Source organism: Sphaerodactylus townsendi, linkage group LG03 (genome assembly GCF_021028975.2).
Source record: "Sphaerodactylus townsendi isolate TG3544 linkage group LG03, MPM_Stown_v2.3, whole genome shotgun sequence".
Classification (NCBI taxonomy): domain Eukaryota; kingdom Metazoa; phylum Chordata; class Lepidosauria; order Squamata; family Sphaerodactylidae; genus Sphaerodactylus; species Sphaerodactylus townsendi.
Genome location: NC_059427.1, coordinates 146,092,659 through 146,111,522, shown reverse-complemented (window position 1 = coordinate 146,111,522; position 18,864 = coordinate 146,092,659). Strand labels below are relative to the sequence as shown.

Sequence of the window (18,864 nt, the reverse complement as noted above, 5' to 3'; positions counted from 1 at the left end):
ACTGTTTAACGTTTGCGTCCCCTTCTGCTGGCCAATCGCAAAAGCGGAAATGAAACCAAGGAAAGGCTGCGTGTGCATCGCAGTGCTGATTGGTTGCCCAAATTCTGCGTCACACTCCAGGGGGGGAAATGAGTCAGGGTTTCAACCCTCATCCCTCCCTTCGGATCAGCCCTGAACCATGTTAATGGGGTCTATGCCACTTGCAACCAGGTCCTGCCGGAACACAGATTAACGAGGGCCAGAAACAGAATCTGCCCCACAAGCAATGGGGAGGTCGTCCCTCAAACCTGGTTAGTTTGTGTTCTGAAACCTGGCTAAGACGGTAGTGGGGATTCGACCCTAGTTCACCAGATAAATCTCCACAGCTCAAGTGGCAGAGTGGGGAATCAAACCTGGTTCTCCAGATTAGAGTGCATCTGCTCTTAGAGTACACCAGATTAGAGTACACCACACTGGCTCTGGAAGGGTATGGAAGGGTATGAAAGCCACGGCTGTGACAGTGGGGGCTTTGCAGGTCTTTCCCCCCTCTCTCCTCAATGCCTGATTTCTCCACCTTCTGGAGCCAGCCAGCCTCGAGAAGCCAGAAGCCCATGAGGGATCGTTCTCCTCCCCTTCCCCCCAATATCTCGCAACCAGCCTTACAGTCCCTCCTCTTCAGCAACACACAGTAACATATTGCACACATATCTGCTCCCCAGCAGCCCCCTCCGTTGTGAGCACGGAACAGCAGGAACTGGGAAGCGGCAACCTTTTCTGATTTGCATTTCGCACTATGTTGTCTAAGAGGCGAGTTTGAGGAACAGAAGAATCAGGGCTCATATGGCTTGAAAATAATACATTATCTTCCAGTTTCTATGTAAAATCACGCCCGCCCCCACCCCCACCCCCCCACACACACACACTATGGTTCACTGGCTGGCTGTTGTGGGTTTTCCGGGCAGTATGACCGTGGTAGGGAAGTTTTCGCGTCTAATATATGTGGGCAAAACATTAGCAGCAAAACTACCCAACCATGGCCACACAACCCGGAAAAACCACAACAGCCAGCTGATTCCAGCCATGAAAGCCTTCAACAAAATTTTTGGTTGTTAGATATCGTTTGCAGCTCTGCCGCTATCACTGAGAATAGACTACTTTGGCTCCTTCTGCACATGCAGAATAATGCACTTTCAAACTGCTTTCAATGCTCTTTGAAGCTGTGCGGAATAGCAAAATCCACTTGCAAACAGTTGTGAAAGTGGTTTGAAAATGCATTATTCTGCGTGTGCGGAAGGGGCCTTTGTGTATGTATTTGGCATCGGTCAGTTCAATGAAGTTCAATGAAGATAGTTCCAGAGGGCAGCAATGTTGGTCTTGGGCAGAATAGCTCGATATGAGTCCATTCGTACCTCGGAGACCGACAAGATTTTCAGAATATAGCTTTCGAGAGGGAAAGCTCCTTTTATCGGATACAAACAAGAAAGAAGATCCATCAGCTCTTGCAACCTTATATATTCTTTGCAGTCCCCTTCTGACCTAGATAGAAAGGCTTCATTCTTTTTTGTATCTGACAAAGGGAGCTTTGGCACATGAACGCCAAAGTTGGCACACGATCCCCAAAATCTTGTGGCTCTCTTAGAAGAGAAAAGGGGCACACTGATTATTTATTTATGTGGTTCAATTGATAGGCCGCCCTCCCCGAAAGGGTCCTGTCTGCCTTCCTCGTGATTTCCTTTGGCGACTGCTCCTCGCTGACGCGCTGGTCAGCTCCAAATGTCACTCACACGCCTGGCAGTCACCAGCAATTTCCACCCGCCTCAGACTTGGTAATCCACTGCGCACCAATGTTAAAAAATCGCGAAGCGTATGAGAATGTTTGTCACTTCCCCCCGGCCTGAGCCCCGGCAGCTCTTCTGAATAAACGCTCCACCTCAACCCCCCCCCCCCCTGTCCACATTCTTAGGGGCAAAAAGAAGGTCCTAGTTTGCTCTGAGGCACTAACCTGGACAGGAGAGGTTGGCCATTCTCATGAGATCTCAGAAGCTAAGCAGGGTCGGCCCTGGTTAGGATTTGGATGGGAGAAAGTCCAGAGTCGAGACACAGAGGGAAGCAACGGCAAACCACATAAGAACATAAGAACAAGCCAGCTGGATCAGACCAAAGTCCATCTAGTCCAGCTCTCTGCTACTTGCAGTGGCCCACCAGGAACACTTTGGTTTGTCTCGGCCCTGACCTGGATGGCCCAGGATAGCCTGATCTTTTCAGATCTCGGAAGTTAATCAGGGTCAGCCCTGCTTAGTAGAAGGAGTTGGGTTTTATACCCCGCTTTTCACCCCTTTATGGAGTCCCACAGTGGCATTCAATCGCCCCCAAAGGCGATAATCATTCAATGAGCTCCCAAAGGCACCTGGTGGGCCACTGCGAGTAGCAGAGAGCTGGACTAGATGGACTTTGGTCTGATCCAGCTGGCTTGTTCTTATGTTCTTATGTTCCCTTTCCCTCCCCCCAGCAGATACCTTCTGAGGTAAGTGGGGCTGAGAGAGTTCTGAGAGAACTGTGATTAGCCCAAGGTCACCCAGCAGGCTTCAGGTGGAGCAGCAGGGAAACAAACCCAGTTCAAAAGATAACAGTATGCCACTCATGTGGAAGAGCCGTGACTCAAACCCGGATCTCCAGAGTAGGGTCTGCCACTCATGTGGAGGAGTGGGGAATCAAACTGGATCTCCAGATTAGAGTCTGCCGCTCATGTGGGAGGAGTAGGGACTCAAACATGGAACTCCAGATTAGAGTCCACTGCTCTTAACCACGACACTGAAGAGGCTGCAATCTAGAGGGGAAGACCAGCACAGGAAGACGCAGTAGGCTTCTGCTTCATGATATACACTTTCATTCCATTTTTCCTCCAAGGAGCTCCTGGACAGGTACATGACAGCCCTCGCATTCTGGTCTCACAAGAAGCCTGTCACTGAGGTGAATTTGAGAGAGCGCGACCAGTCCAAGACCTCCCAAGACAGGATTCGAACCCCAGTCTTCCAGGTGTTAGTTCAATGCTCTAACCATTGTGCTCCGCTTAACCTGGCCCGCTTAACCTGGCCCCTCAATGATGCGGCTGGCCTCCACACGGGCCAGGACCTTTACGGCCCTGGCCCCAGCCTGGTGGAACACTCTCCCTCCAGCTGTCCGGGCCCTCACCCGGGAGACCTTGGTGAGTTCACTTGGGGCCTGCAAGGCAGAACTGTTCATGCCCGGGCCTTTGGAGTGTCAGTCGCTGAGAATTCGCGCCCCCCCTCCCCCCTCACTTTGCTTTGCTCCTTGAGGCTTTGCTCTCTATTTGCACATAATTTATTTGTATATTTATTGTTATTTTAAGAAGAGTCTGGCCGCTCCCTCCTTTTTGGGGCGGTTTAAGGAATTGGGTTACGGGACACCATCATCATTATTGTTGTTACTGTTTTTGTCCGCTGCTTAAATGGTTTTAATGGTTTTAATGGATTTTAGTGTATTTGGTCACCATTGTGACCCTTGTTATATATTGTGTATATAATGTTGTACACCGCCCAGAGCCCCCCGGGGATTGGGCGGTCTATAAATTCAAATAATAAAATAAATAAATAAACCCTATTTCCACTGGTCATTTTTGCACTGAAACCCCACACCCCCAGCTGCTTTTTTCCCTGGTAGAGGGGAAAAGATACAAGAGCCTGAGCCAGGTCCACACAGGCTTTGACCCTGGGAACGAAGGCAAGCGCTCACCTTGTAGGTCACTGTCTCTTCTTCGCACACTGTCTCATCTGCTTCCTCCTCCTCCTCCTCTTCTTCCAGGTCGCAGGACATCGCCCGGCGGATTTCGGGTCCCAGGTCTTGCAAACTTTTCAGTCCTGCCTACGTGGGACAAAGAGGCCCAAGGGAGAAGATTAACCAGTCCGGTATTCTCACTGCTCTCCTTGATCATCAAATCAGGAAGGAAGACCATGCCATGGTAGGGGGGAACACACCTGCAGAGCAGAAGAGTTGCTCGGGGACCCGTCTGGCCCCAGCAGCCCCCTCTCCTTCCGCTTCCGGAACTTCCGGAAATAATCCTGGATCAAGAATGTGGCGTAGAACTTCCCGACAGTGACTTCCTCCTCTGCCAAGGGAGACAGAAATGGTTGATTGGGAGGGATACATGCTTATTTCACCAGTAATACCATATAGCTCCATAGAATAGGCACGCTGTCGAGCCCTGGATCTGCCGACCAATATAAGACTGTAAATATCAAATCAGTAGCCTTTATTGACAGACGTCAACATGGCCAAAGAAGCCAGTTCTAAAGAACTGACTTCAGGTATAATCTTTTATTCCCAAGTTTCCCGCCCTCCCACCTTTCCTTCCCCACATCAAAGGCAAAATAAAACAAGACAGGAATGTTTCAGTTGTTAGGTCTCAAGGCCGGAGTAACGAGAGCGCCAAAGGCCAACACTTGGGTGCACTTTAGTTTGTTACAAGTTGCACTTCAAAGGAATGTGGGAAATCGAAAGTAGGATAGAATAAGAGGGGAAGTCCTCCTATGGATTAAAAACTGGTTGAGAAACAGGAAGCAAAGAGCGGGTGTAAATGGGAAGTTCTCACAATGGAGAGATGTAGGGAGTGGTGTCCCCCAAGGATCTGTTTTGGGACCAGTGCTCTTTAACCTATTCATAAATGACCTGGAAGTAGGGGTGGGTAGCGTGGTGGCCAAGTTTGCAGATGATACCAAATTATGTAGGGTGGTGAGAACCACAAAGGATTGCGAAGAGCTCCAAGCGGACCTTGATAAATTAGGTGAGTGGGCTAAGAAATGGCAAATGCAGTTCAATGTAGCAAAATGCAAAGTGATGCACATAGGGGCAAAAAATCCAAACTTCACATACAAGCTACAAGGGTCACTGCTATCAGTCACAGACCAGGAAAGGGATTTAGGCGTCTTAGTTGATAGTTCCATGGGAATGTCAACTCAATGCATGGTAGCTGTGAAAAAGGCAAATATGCTGGGGATCATTAGGAAAGGAGTTGATAATAAAACTGCAAAGATTGTCATGCCCGCATATAACAAAGCCCGTGAGATCGCGTGCCGCACTTGGAGTACTGTGTCAGTTCTGGAGAGTAAGCCACATCATCAAAAAAAAAAGGATATACGAAGAGATAGAAAAAGTGTCAGAGAGGGGCAAGCGATGGATGATTGAGGGATTGGAGCACCTTCCTTATGAGGAGAGGCTGCAGCGTTTGGGACTCTTTAGTTTGGAGAGGAGACGTCTGAGGAGGGATATGATTGAAGTCTATAAAATTACGCATGGGGTAGAAAATGTTGACAGAGAGAAATTTTTCTCTCTTTCTCACAATACTAGAACCAGGGGGCATTCATTGAAAATGCTGGGGGGAAGAATGAGGACTAATAAAAGGAAACACTTCTTCACGCAACGTGTGATTGGTGTTTGGAATATGCTGCCTCAGGAGGTGGTGATGGCCACTAACCTGGATAGCTTTAAAAGGGGCTTGGACACTGTGCTTATGGATTTCAATGGCTTTCAGAGTGGTCCAGAATTTCTGGACATAGAATATTATTTGAAAAAACAGAAATTCTGGACCACTCTGAAAGCCACTACGTCAGACTACACAGAGAAGCCATTGAAATCCATAAGCACATGGACAATTTTAACAGAAAGGAAGAAACTATGAAAATGAACAGAACTTGGCTGCCAGTGTTGAAAAATACTAGAGTCAAGACAGTGTCTAACCAGCTCCACACAAACATAGGATGACTATAGACAAAGGAAACAAAGGCCAGGATACTTCTATTCAGAGGCTCCCACCAGTGACCTTGCTAGCTCCATTGTTACTCCCATGCTATAGACTTCATTGTTACTCATACTTCTATTCAGATGCCCTCAACTATTGACCTGGTTGCCTTCTTTGTTACTCACAGACAATGTTTCTTCACCCACCCTGGACACTCCAACAGATATATATACTCCACTTGCTTTCCCAACATCATATCCTCTGAAGATGCCAGCCACAGATGCAGGCGAAACGTCAGGAGAGAATGCTGCTAGAACACGGCCATACAGCCCGGAAACCACACAGCACCCAAGTCTTAAAGTTTATCTAAGCCTTCAACAATACACTATTTGTTGATTTTACTTATTCAAAACATTTCCCACAACCCCTCTAGCGACCTTATACTGAACAAGACCTTCCGGGCAACAAGGTCAGTACTGCCTACAGACCGGCAGCAGCTCTCTGTGGGACTCACGCAAAAGTCTTTCACATCACCCACTACCTGATCCTGGGGATTGAACCTGGCACCTTCTGTATACCAGGCAAAGGCTCTGCCACTGGGCCACAGTGCTGTTCTACCTTGCAGAACTCAAGGAAGCTTACAATGTAAACAAAACCGTGACAGACAGAAAATCTTGATTGGCATATAAAATATGCCCCATAGTTATAATCGAACTATAAACAAAATTAAGGGTAAGCCTTACAGATTACAGATAGAATAAAGAACAATTTATCTCCCAGTCTTATCGTGGTGCAGTTTTATAGCAAAAACTTTGCTACTTTTCTCACTTATTTTGAGTTTGGGAATTATTCAAGAGAAGGAACAACTTTGCAGAATCAGGAACTCCCGTCCTATTTACTCAAAAAGGACTTAAATATTTTGTTCAAATTTCCAGATAAAAGGGACAATAAGGTAGCGCCTGCTGGATCATTTCATTGCAACCCTCATTACAAAAGCAATGCCTATCTCGGGGGTGTCCAACTTTGGTGCTTCAGAAGTTCATGGACTAGAATTCCCATCAACCCCTGCTGGCATGGCCAATTGGCCATGGGATTAAGCAGGGGTTGATTGGCCATGGGACATCAGCAGGGGTTGATGGTAATTGTAGTCCATGAACCTCTGACGCGCCAGAGTTGGACACCCTTGGCCTACCTGAATATGCTACATTTTAATATATTCCACAAAGAATTTCAGATGGCATAACACTGAATCTGGCCAAAGAAAAAGCTCTACGTTGGTTCAGATTTTGAAGATGGTAAAATATGCGGTGATTATAAGCAACGCATAAAAGACCACAATTTAAAATCTCAATTAGGACTGCCACTAAGTGAAAACTAGATCAGTCAAATGCAGTCCTAAGTAAAACTGTCTTCAACTGCCTCCTGAAGATTGAAAGTGAGGGAGCCGGGTGTACCTCTCTGGGGAGGTTCTTCCATAATTTGTGGGGATGCCACAGAAAAGGCCCTATCTCATATGCCCCCAGAAAAGCTTCTTTAATTGGTGGGGCAGTCAGGAGGGCCTCTCCCCGTGACCTCCCCAGGCAGAAATGCAGTCCTGAAGACACCCTCGTTTCAAAGCCAAGCAGTGTTTTAACTAACTAACAAAATTCAACCCAACTTTTGTGATCTATAGTCCACTCGTCTGGATGCAATGAGTGGGCGCTCACAAGGTAGGCATTTTATATAAGAAGTTTTGGGGGGAGAAAGCCCAGACAGCAAGGTCAAGAGGTTGTGAACTGCAGGAAGCATGAAATGAAACGTAATTATGTACAATAATTACAAAATGGGGTTGAGAAGAGGTACTAGGCCAGGAGGCCAGATATCTAGGTTCAGTTTCTATGTCTAGGAGGGGAACAGAGTCCAGCTGCTAGAAGAAAGAGGAACTAACCTTCCGGCGGGGGGATCACCTCATTCAGTAGTTTGGGCTTAGTCCGCTTCCAGATTTTTTTGATGACAGTGCGGAGCTCCTTATTGGCCACCTCCAGCTCACCTAGAGGAGTGGGGCAGAAGGGCAAAGGAAGATGACAGAATGAGAACGAGATAATTTTCCAGATTTCCTGAGCCCTGCGGGGAACGGGGAAGGGGTAGAAATGTGAAAATAAATAAAAATAAATAAAATAAATGCCTCCATTAGGGTGCTGCTGCAGGGCCTGACAGGGGAGTGGCATTGAAATAAAGAGCTGTGGAACAGGAGGGGTGGGGCTCCAAATCAAATGGGAATGAGATGGTCAGGATAATAATGAGAAATGAGCGAGAATCTAGACCAAACAGCTGGAGTCACAGTCTGTGATGGAGCAAGACAGAGGCTTTTTCTGCATTCTCTTCTTCTATGCCTGTTTCTTTGGATTTTCAAAAAGTTCTGCAAGTGTTTTACACCTTCTATTGGCCGATTCAATTTAGCAGAAGATGAAATCTAGCTTGTTCCCTTCTGATTTAAACTGCAGTTTTTTACCCTTGATAAAAAAACTGGGTGTAATATCAAATCAACCAGTAGAGGGAGCAAAACACAAACAGAACTTTAAAATGTCACAAAGTAGCAGGAACTTGGAGACAAGGAAAAAGAGAATGAGGAAAAACCCAAGGCTGTTTCGGGGGGGGGGGGCGGGGGGGGCGGGGCAGGAAGAGGACTGCTCTGGTCCATTCCTACCACAACTTGGTTCTGGAGTATACAATGGTTGCACAATTTAGCTTGGTTTTATAGCCATTGTGTGCGGTCACCAAAACCCCTCCATTCCACCCCCTCCCCTCCTTGGAATCATGAAAGGAGAAGATCCAATTAACTGCCCATGTACAGTTGCCAACTCTCGGTTGGGAAATTCTTGGTGATTTGGAGGCGGGGCCTAGGGAGGTGGGGTTTGGGGAGGGGAGGGGAGGGGAGGGGCTTCAGCCGGACATCATGCTATAGAATCCACCCTCCAAAGCAGTCGTTTTCTCTGGGGGAACTGATGTCAGGCTCAAGACCAGTCGTAATTCCAGGGGCTGATGGGAATTGTAGTCCATAACATCTGGAGTGCCAAAGGTTCGCCACCATGGGCCCAAATCTTGCGTGACCCCAGCAGTCACTTCAGATGCCAGCCAGCAGGCAGTCGGCATGCGGGAGGAGGTGACCGCAAGCACCTGCAACTTGGGCAAGGTCTATGCCGGGCTTCACAGGAAAGTGCAAACTGCAGACTGGATCTTTTGGGGGAAGGGAAGGAGTGGAGGACATGAGGGATTGCTCCATCCTCTCCACATGGTCCAGGAGGAAGAAGGTCCTCCCCCTCATATGGGTGTAGCATCCACAGTGGTGCTATCGAATTCCTGGCACACCCCACCAACTGCGGTCAGTCCTACCTGAACATATTGTACCCCACCCCAGTCTGCTTTTTTTTTTTCTTTTGGCTGGGGGCAGGGCCAGCCTTGCACCAAGTTTGACGGATTTCCCAAATCAATTTGGAAACCAAAGGAAGTGTCTTGCTGTAATATTTTTGTCACTCTTCATGTTCCCACACTCTGCATCCAACCCAATGCAATGTTCTTCCTTCTACCAGATGATACAACAGAGAGCACCATCTTCCATCCTCTGATAGATCTTGCACCTGCAATCCTGGTCTTGAAGAAACCGTCCATCATGTTCTACTATATTGCCCTCTATATGCTGTAGAGCGGGAAAGACTACTTAATCCTCTCTTAGCTGCTCTAGGCAACACGACAGATGCTGTCAAAACTTTGTTCTTGTTAGACAGCAACTCAACTGTTACCATCGAACAAACTGCTAGATTCTTGTGTGTTGTCATCACTGAACGTTCCCAAATGCTTAGCAGACTCAATCCCAATTCAGTGGCTTAATATTTCAGCTCTCCTGGTGCTTGTTTTTTTTTAAACTCTTTTACCAGCCAATTTTAATTTCCATTGTATAATTTATATATATGCCATTAAAGGTTTATTATTATTATTGCACCAAGATTGACAGATTTCCCAAGTCAATTTGGAAACCAAAGGAAGTGTCTTGCTGTAATATTTTTGTCACTCTTCATGTTCCCACACTCTGCATCCAACCCAACCTCATAGCCATGGCTTGTTGGTGGTACCCGGGTGGTCAGTAGGTATGGACAGCCTTCTGAGAAAGCACATGTCCCATTTTTTATTTAGCTTTACAAAGCAATAGGAAAGTCTCTGGCACATCAACTTCTTAAGGACTCTCCCTTGTCTGTTTCCTTTCCTGCGGGGAATGGAGCTTTTATCCCGGGCTTGCGAAACAGTGGAGGGGCGTTCTCTAGAAGCTGGAAGGCTGGTTGCCGTCTGTGGGACCTCAGCAGATGGTGCCTTCAGCACCTTCTCACAGCTTACCGTCCGTCTTGATCTTGAGGGATGTCCGCACCAGAGCAAAGAGGGTAGCGTTGAAGGTGACAGTCCCGTCTGAGTTGAGGGGCATGTTCATCGCCACCAACCTCTGCAGAGACAAAGAATGGAAGCCAAGAGTCCCAGCCCTCTCCCAGGCCCTTCCTCACTGCTACATATCTTGCCTCCATCTGGCCACCAACAGTCCCTCCAATCGTTGCCCAGGGCTGTGCAGAACTTCCCAGATGCTGCGTGGAACTGAGCCACTTGGGAGAGTTCCCCTCGCCAGGAAGTCCCTTATCTGCCCAGCACCAATGTGGAACCCACACAGCTTACAGGGAATGCTGGTAGCCACCCTAGACGTCAAACCCTATTATCCTTCTGTCAGGTCACAACCAACTTATGGTGACCTGTCAAAGGGTTTTCAAGGCAAGAGGGAAACAGAGATGGTTTGCCCTTGCCTGCTTCTGTATAGTGACCTTAGACCTCTTTGGTGGTCTCCCATTCAAGTCCTAACTGAGGCCAACCCTACTTAACCTCTGAGTTCTGATGAGCTCCATCTATCTTGGGTCGTGCCAGGTCAAGGCAAAAGACAAAGATGCGCTTTCTTGGCTGCTGTGGGGTTTCCAGGTTGTGTGGCCAAGGTCTGGTAGTTTTAGCTCCAAGCATTTTGCTTGCATAAGAACATAAGAACTAGCCTGCTGGATCAGACCAGAGTCCATCTAGTCCAGCTCTCTGCTACTCGCAGTGGTCCACCAGGTGCCTTTGGGAGCTCACAGGCAGGAGGTGAAAGCAATGGCCTTAAGAACATAAGAACTAGCCTGCTGGATCAGACCAGAGTCCATCTAGTCCAGCTCTCTGCTACTCGCGGTGGCCCACCAGGTGCCTTTGGGAGCTCACAGGCAGGAGGTGAAAGCAATGGCCTTAAGAACATAAGAACTAGCCTGCTGGATCAGACCAGAGTCCATCTAGTCCAGCTCTCTGCTACTCGCGGTGGTGGCCACTGGGTGCCTTTAGCAGGAGCTCACCTGCAGGAGGTGAAAGCAGTGGCCGCCCAAGAACATAAGAACAAGCCAGCTGGATCAGACCAGAGTCCATCTAGTCCAGCTCTCTGCTACTCGCAGTGGCCCACCAGGTGCCTTTGGGAGCTCACAGGCAGGAGGTGAAAGCAATGGCCTTAAGAATATAAGAACTAGCCTGCTGGATCAGACCAGAGTCCATCTAGTCCAGCTCTCTGCTACTCGCGGTGGCCCACCAGGTGCCTTTGGGAGCTCACAGGCAGGAGGTGAAAGCAATGGCCTTAAGAATATAAGAACTAGCCTGCTGGATCAGACCAGAGTCCATCTAGTCCAGCTCTCTGCTACTCGCAGTGGCCCACCAGGTGCCTTTGGGAGCTCACAGGCAGGATGTGAACGCAATGGCCTTAAGAATGCTAAAGACTAGTCTGCTGGATCAGACCAGAGTCCATCTAGTCCAGCTCTCTGCTACTCGCAGTGGCCCACCAGGTGCCTTTGGGAGCTCACAGGCAGGATGTGAACGCAATGGCCTTCTGCGGCTGTTGCTCCCGAGCACCTGGACTGTTAAGGCCTTTGCAATCTCAGATCAAAGAGGATCAAGATTGGTAGCCAGAGATCGACTTCTCCTCCATAAATCTGTCCAAGCCCCTTTTAAAGCTATCCGGGTTAGTGGCCATCACCACCGCCTGTGGCAGCATATTCCAAACACCAATCACACGTTGCGTGAAGAAGTGTTTCCTTTTATGAGTCCTAATTCTTCCCGCAATTTCATGTTTGAGCTCTTTAAGAACTCTTGGGTGAATGTGATCTGGGCCAGGGGATTTGGTAACATCTGTATGTAGCATCTTCAGATGCCAGCCACAGGCAAAACATTATGAGCTAAAATCACCAGACTGCCCAGAATACTCACAACAGCCAGTTGATTCTGGTTGTGTAAGCCTTCGACAATACAGAGGTTGTTTGCCACAGCCTGCCTCTGTGTGGGGACCCTGGCTTTCCCGTGTGGTCGCCCAGGGTTGACGCTGCTTAGCTTTCAAGCTCTAATGAGCTCAGGCTAATCAAAGCTATTCAAGAAGGCGAAGGAGAAGAGTTTGGATTTATATCCCCCCTTTCTCTCCTGCACAGTGACTCAATCTCCCTCCCCTCCCCCTGCCCCCACAACAAACACCCTGTGAGGTAGGTGGGGCTGAGAGAGCTCCGAAGAAATGTGACTAGCCCAAGCTGGCATGTGTTGGAGTACACAAGCTAATCTGGTTCCCCAGATAAGCCCCCACAGCTCAAGTGGCAGAGCAGGGAATCAAACCCGGTTCTCCAGATGAGAGTGCACCTGCTCTTAACCACTACACCACAATGGCTCAGCCCGCAAGAGAGAATTTTAGCAGTCACAACCATATAGACAGAGGATTACCTTGCAGGCTACACGGTGGGGGCAGAGTTTCCCAAAACCCAAGGGTGGCTGTATCCGTCGTAGCAGGGCCACCACATCTAGGTGCTTGATGCGACCCCTGAAGGAACAAAATATTGGTATTTCAAATGAACGGGGGAGAGCTGAGGCACAGATGGAGTGCTGCTCCCCCCCCCCCCCACCTCTCACTGGGGCTACAAGTGATGCAAACTGGGATTGCAGTGGCATCCTCTAGTCTAGAAAGTGAAACAGATGTCCAAATCCAGTAGAATCATTTGGTCAAAGATGTCAAGCGGAAGAACAAACAGGTTCTCCAGTGTTAAGTTGTCAGGAGGGCCTCCTGACATCAAAAGGGGTTCTGTTTTCTGTCATGTTAATGGGTCTCACTTGTACATTGTAACATGTCGTGATTTAGAATGTGCCCGAGTGCCAGTTTGTTCTGATATCTCCTCACACGGCCTTGAGATCAAACAGCTCTCACATTCCTGTTCTGTATTGCTTTGCTTTGATGTATCTGGGAGAAGGGAAGAAGGGGGGCATACTGTTGGGCATAAAAGGGTGCTTGGGAAAGCCAGAACTGGCTTCTTCTATGGCCATGCTGTTGCCTGTCAATAAAGGCTTCTTATTGAAATCACGGAGTCCCATATTGGTCACAAATCCAGGGCTTGACATAAGTATTAAAACTGCAAAAGATTAAAAACTGTGAGAGTTTGGACTCAAACGGGGACCGGAACTCTCTTGTATGTGGGCCCCAAGATTGGGTGGGAGTAGGAGGAACTTGGCAAACTGTGAGAGGAGGTTCAAGGAGACTCAGAGGAAAACTTGGGTTCATCTCTGCGTAACATGCCAAACGGTCACGAAACCAGCCTGTTGCTCAGTAATTGCCCCATATGTCCAGTAATTGCCCCATATGTCCCGTCTTGCCCCATATGTCCCAAATCGGCCTCTGCGCTCAGCAGAGGCAAATTTACTGGTGATCCCTGGCCCCTCAATGATGCGGCTGGCCTCCACCCGGGCCAGAGCCTTTACAGCTCTGGCCCCTGCCTGGTGGAACGCTCTACCTCCAGCTACGCGGGCCCTGCGGGATCTTAATGAATTTTGCTGGGCCTGCAAGACAAAGCTGTTCCACCGGGCCTTTGGGGAGCCCGGCCGCAGATGCCCCCCCCCCTTTCTAAAATCTGTGGACCCTGCCGTTCCCCCTTCCTCTTCTTTCCTCCCCCCTCTTTTCTTAAGGGACTACGAGTAGGACGCCATCGGTAATTTTGATAGATGCTGCATTTTAATGGGGGTCGATTTTAATATATAGAGCCATATTTAATAACTATTTAAAAATTTGATTTTATTTGTGCTCTATCTATTTGTTTGTTCGCCGCCCTGAGCCCTTCGGGGGAGGGCAGTTTATAAATATAATTAATAATAATAATAATAATAATAATAATAATAATAATAATAATAATAATAATAATAATAATAATAATAATAATAATGCTATCTATTGATAAATTCAGAATCTGAAAAAACTTCATCCGTGCTTACTGATGGCAAAGCCTTTCATTTTATGTTGCAGGTGGGGAGGAGGGAGTAACAGGGAATACCTTTGCAAGTAGGAAAAATCAGAGTACATCTAGAAGAGGGTCCCACTTTAAAATGTTTGAGAACTGCAGGGTGGGTTAGACTCAGTTTTAGGGGGCAGCTGTGCTGCAGTAGAACAGCTAGATTCGGGTCCAGTAGACCGTTAGGGACCACTTAGTCCTAGAATTTGAGAGTAGAAGCTTTCAACAGTCAAAGCGCCCTTTGTCAGAGGTTAGGGTCAATGTCTCTCTGGTGCCTCTAGTGGCAGAATCTGGGATTTCAGCCATGGTAAGAACAGACTACTAAGGAAAGGAGAATTTGAAGCTTTATCTCTGCTGAACTCGGCATAAAGTACCAAAACTACAAGAGGGCCTAGGAAAGAAAAACCCCAAGTGGAGTAGGCCAACAGTCAATCTAGACCAGCATCCTTTCCCCCACAACAAAGATAACATGGAAACACCATGGAAGGGACACCCCCACCCCCAATTGCCCCTCAGCAATGGACACTGCCTCTGAATGTGAAGTTTCCCGTTGGGCATCCATGAATTTGTACAGCCTCATTTTAAAGCCATCTAAACTAGTGGTCACCACCATATCATGTGGCAGTGAGTTCCATAAATTAATACCGGTATTTTGATTTGGGGTTCTAGATGGCAGGAAAAAGAAGCGTGGTCTCTTACTTTGCAGCTGGGTCATATTCTGACCAGATCCGCTTGAACTCATCGAGATGGTGGGGACCCAGAATGGACCAGTCTCGAGTTAGATAGTCAAAATTGTCCATGATGACAGCAACAAAGAGGTTAATGATCTAGGGGAGAGAGAGAGAGAGAGAGAGAGAGAGAGAGAGAGAGAGAGAGAAGGTCAGAGGTCAATGGATGCTTCCATGCAGGCCACCAGGGGGAGAAGAAAACTTGAATAAACCAGAGACGAAAAGCACCTTTAAAGACACATGAAGCTGCCTCATACTGAATCTGATCTTTGGTCCATCAAAGTCATTATTGTCTACTCTGACTGGCAGCCACTCTCCAGGGCCTCAGGTCGAAATCTATTGTATCACCTGTTGTCTGGTCCTTTCACCTGGAAATGCTAGGGATTGAATCTGTGATTCTCTGCAGGCAAAGAATGCCACAACCCCTTCCCAAAGGGCCCAAAAGGATTTGTTGGTTTGTTTTGTCCAGCGTATGTATGACAATCATGTATATATTAATTAAAAATGGTGCACTAGTTAAGAGCGGCTGAACCTGGAGAACCAGGTTCAATTCCCCATTCCTCCACATGAATGGCGGTCTCTTATCTGGTTAACTGGATTTGCTTCCCCATTCCTCCACATGAAGCCCCCTGAGTGACCTGGGGGCAGTCACAGTTCTCTCCAAATTCTCTCAGCCCCACCTACCTCACAAGGCATCTGTGGTGGGGAGAGGAAGGGAAAGCAGTTTTATGCCCCTTTGAGGCTCCTTACGGTAGAGAAAATTGGGGTATAAAAACTGACTCCTCTTCTTCTTCTCATCTAGATGGATCAAAGGTCCATGGAACGCAGGAAGCCGCAAAACTTGAAAGTAATCAAGAAAAGCACCCAAGCCCATTGACAAAAGCGATGACTAGCTGTTTGTCTGGTTTCGCGAAGCTAACAACACAAATGGCTGTGGTGGTGAAGAGGTTTTACCAAGACAGTTATGGATAATATGGACTCTATTTTAGTAATCAATGTTCTGGAGTCCGTATCTTTGTGTCTGTAAAAGCTGTTGGAAAGGAGGAGATTCTGAGCAGATAAATGGCAGGAACGAGAGAGGTTCAACAGCCCCTTCATACATGCCAAACTTTTCATTTGCTTCTGACTGTAGCACCCAAGGCACATCTCTCCAGTGTAATGTTTAGGGTGGCCACAGGGTGGAAACAGATGTCCTGGCATCCAAATAGGCGGGCTTTGCAGAGGAGTGGAGCCCCAGTCAGGGAATCAACAGCAACCAACCAAGGCTGGGCAGAGGGTGGGTCTGTCTGTCTGTCTCTGTCTCTGTCTCTGTCTCTGTCTCTGTCTCTGTCTCTGTCTCTCTCTCTCTCTCTCTCTCTCTCTCTCTCTCTCTATCTATCTATCTATCTATCTATCTATCTATCTATCTATCTATGGGATCTCTATACCGCCCAATCCCCAAAGGGCTCTGTGGTGTACAACATGGATTCCACATACAGTATATAAACAAAACCCCATTAAATTAAAATGTAAGTTTAAAAGTTTAAATATTTAAAACGCAGCAGTAATTCAGTAAAATGGCGTCAGCAATACCCCAGATTAAACCCTCCCAAAAAAGGGGGAACAAGACAGTAACAAAAGTGGGTCCCCTAGATGACAGGGGGACTCCGAAAACCGGAGGAATAGAGTAGAAGGGGCACCTAATCAGCGGCTGGACACTCCAAAAGCCCGGTGGAACAACTCAGTCTTACAGGCCCTGCGGAATTCACCAAGATCCCGCAGGGCCCGGACAGCTGGAGGGAGTGTTCCACCAGGCAGGGGCCAAGGCTGAAAAGGCCCTGGCCCGAGTGGAGGCCAGCCGCATCATTGAGGGGCCAGGAACCACCAGTAAATTGGCCTCTGCTGAACGCAGAGGCCGAGTAGGGACATATGGGGTAATGCGGTCCCAAAGATACGAGGGTCCCAGGCCGCATAAGGCCTTAAAGGTTAACACCCACACCTTGAAGATGATTCGGAACTCAACTGGGAGCCAGTGCAGGCTGCGCAGCACAGGTTGGATGTGATCACGATAGGCGCCCCCTGTGAGCAAAAAAAAAAAGTAAAAGCCATTCCCGCCCAAGACTTACTAGGAAGGCACAAAGCATGAAGAAGCTGATGAAATAAACAATGGCGAAGTAGCTGCCACAGGTGAACTCTTCCCCAGGCTCGTAATCGGACTCTGGATCGCAGCGTTTGCCGGGCATGCAGGCCAGCATGATTTCCTGCCAAGCTTCCCCTGTGGCACACCTGGAGAGGAGGGGACAGCAATGTGAAAGGATCCCATGGAGCTCAGATAGTCTTGCCCTTGTGCACGTGGGCATCCTGGAGTGTGGGAGATGCCCATTGGAAGGCAAGATTTAAACCATAAAATGCTTTGAGGGTCATTTGAATGGTTGAAAAGCAAGATATAAATCTCCTAAGCCAGGGGTCCCCAACCTTTTGGAGTTTGTGGGCATCTCCGCAACGCTGACACACTGGGGCGGGTACAGCCACAAAATGGCTGCCACCGTTTACCTTCAACCACACTTGAAGAGCCTTGGCTGTGGTGGTCGCTGCTGTCGAACCAAAGTTATTAAAAATCTGTATGACCAATCAGATCTTCAACAGCCAACCAAAAGCCCTGCCCAGCCCACTTTCTAGAAACACTCAGCTGACATCAGGAAAAGTGTGGGCAGGCGGCCAGGTGCCCATGTTGGGGACCCCTGTCCAAAACAACTGTCAGAATGATAAACCAATCCCTTTACTTAGGAATAGGTGATTCCTTGACCTGTGCTGACAAACACTCTGATAGAAATTATGCAACAGGAAGAAGAAGAAGAAGAAGAAGAAGAAGAAGAAGAAGAAGAAGAAGAAGAAGAAGAAGAAGAAGAAGAAGAAGAAGAAGAAGAAGAAGAAGAAGAAGAAGACGAAGAAGAAGAAGAAGAAGAACAAGAACAAGAACAAGAAGAAGAACAAGAAGAAGAAGAAGAACAAGAACAAGAACAAGAACAAGAAGAACAAGAAGAACAAGAAGAAGAAGAGGAGGAGGAGTTTGGATTTATATTCCCCCTTTCTCTCCTGCAGGAGACTCAAAGGGGCTTACAATCTCCTTGCCCTTCCCCCCCTCACAACAAACACCCTGTGAGGTGGGTGGGGCTGAGAGAGCTCCGAGAAGCTGTGACTAGCCCAAGGTCACCCAGCTGGCGTGTGTGGGAGTGTACAGGCTAATCTGAATTCCCCAGATAAGCCTCCACAGCTCAGGCGGCAGAGCAGGGAATCAAACCCGGTTCCTCCAGATTAGATACACGAGCTCTTAACCTCCTACGCCACTGCTGTAGAAGACAAACAACTACCCCCAAGATTCTTCAGCTGCTCCCTCTGTGCCATTTTTGCACTTAACTGAGTGGGAAGCAAGTAAAAAACAGCCCCTCCATGATGCCCTTCACCTTACGTGGCAGACATATGTTTGAGTATATGGGGGTAGTGGGAAGCAGGGGCAGAGAGAACTCGCCATTCTGGAATGCTGGAACAATTCTGCTTCGCAGAGGAGATTTAAGATAATTTATGATAGGACACAGATCTTCAGGTCAGCAGATTCCAAGAAAGCACGTCTTTCACGTTCCAGTTACATTTCCCTTGGGAACGTCTCTAAGAAGGTTATCATGAGAGCTGCAGTTCTCCACCAGAGACAGTTAAAGTGGAAAGAAAAACACAGAGAGGAGGGAGGGGAGATACCTGAAGAGCAGCAGCACGGCCTGCGGAAAGGTCTGGAAGTTATTGTTGCGGTTGATCGGCGTGTAATCCTGCAACGCCACTTTCCCAAAGGTCTGAAAGACAAGGAAACCTTTCTGCAATTCAGGTCACAAAGGAGCAAACAGATCTGAGGTGGGAAAGGTTTCAGCAGCGAATGGACAAATGACTCAGACTATTTCTCCAGCTTGTCGGGGGGAAAAACTCACACTTCATGCTAGGTCTATAACAAGATGCTGTTTCAGGTACCCTTGGACCAGAGGCGTGGGGGGTGGGAGGGAAATGGCACCCGGGGCAAAACCTGCCCCAGGTGCCCCCCCAT

General features: G+C 48.1%; 1 protein-coding gene across 1 annotated transcript in view; it reads right to left on the bottom strand.

Moving 5' to 3' along the window:
• CACNA1F (calcium voltage-gated channel subunit alpha1 F) overlaps positions 1 to 18,864 on the bottom strand; it is a 132,641-nt gene that overhangs the window by 14,773 nt on the left and 99,004 nt on the right. The window contains exons 36-43 of the mRNA XM_048488608.1: positions 18,528 to 18,619; positions 16,901 to 17,060; positions 14,767 to 14,894; positions 12,518 to 12,614; positions 10,103 to 10,205; positions 7,662 to 7,763; positions 3,975 to 4,105; positions 3,733 to 3,861 (exon numbers count right to left, since the gene is read on the bottom strand). Coding sequence (XP_048344565.1) covers positions 3,733 to 3,861; positions 3,975 to 4,105; positions 7,662 to 7,763; positions 10,103 to 10,205; positions 12,518 to 12,614; positions 14,767 to 14,894; positions 16,901 to 17,060; positions 18,528 to 18,619 — 942 coding nt within the window. The remainder of the gene's footprint in view (positions 1 to 3,732; positions 3,862 to 3,974; positions 4,106 to 7,661; positions 7,764 to 10,102; positions 10,206 to 12,517; positions 12,615 to 14,766; positions 14,895 to 16,900; positions 17,061 to 18,527; positions 18,620 to 18,864) is intronic.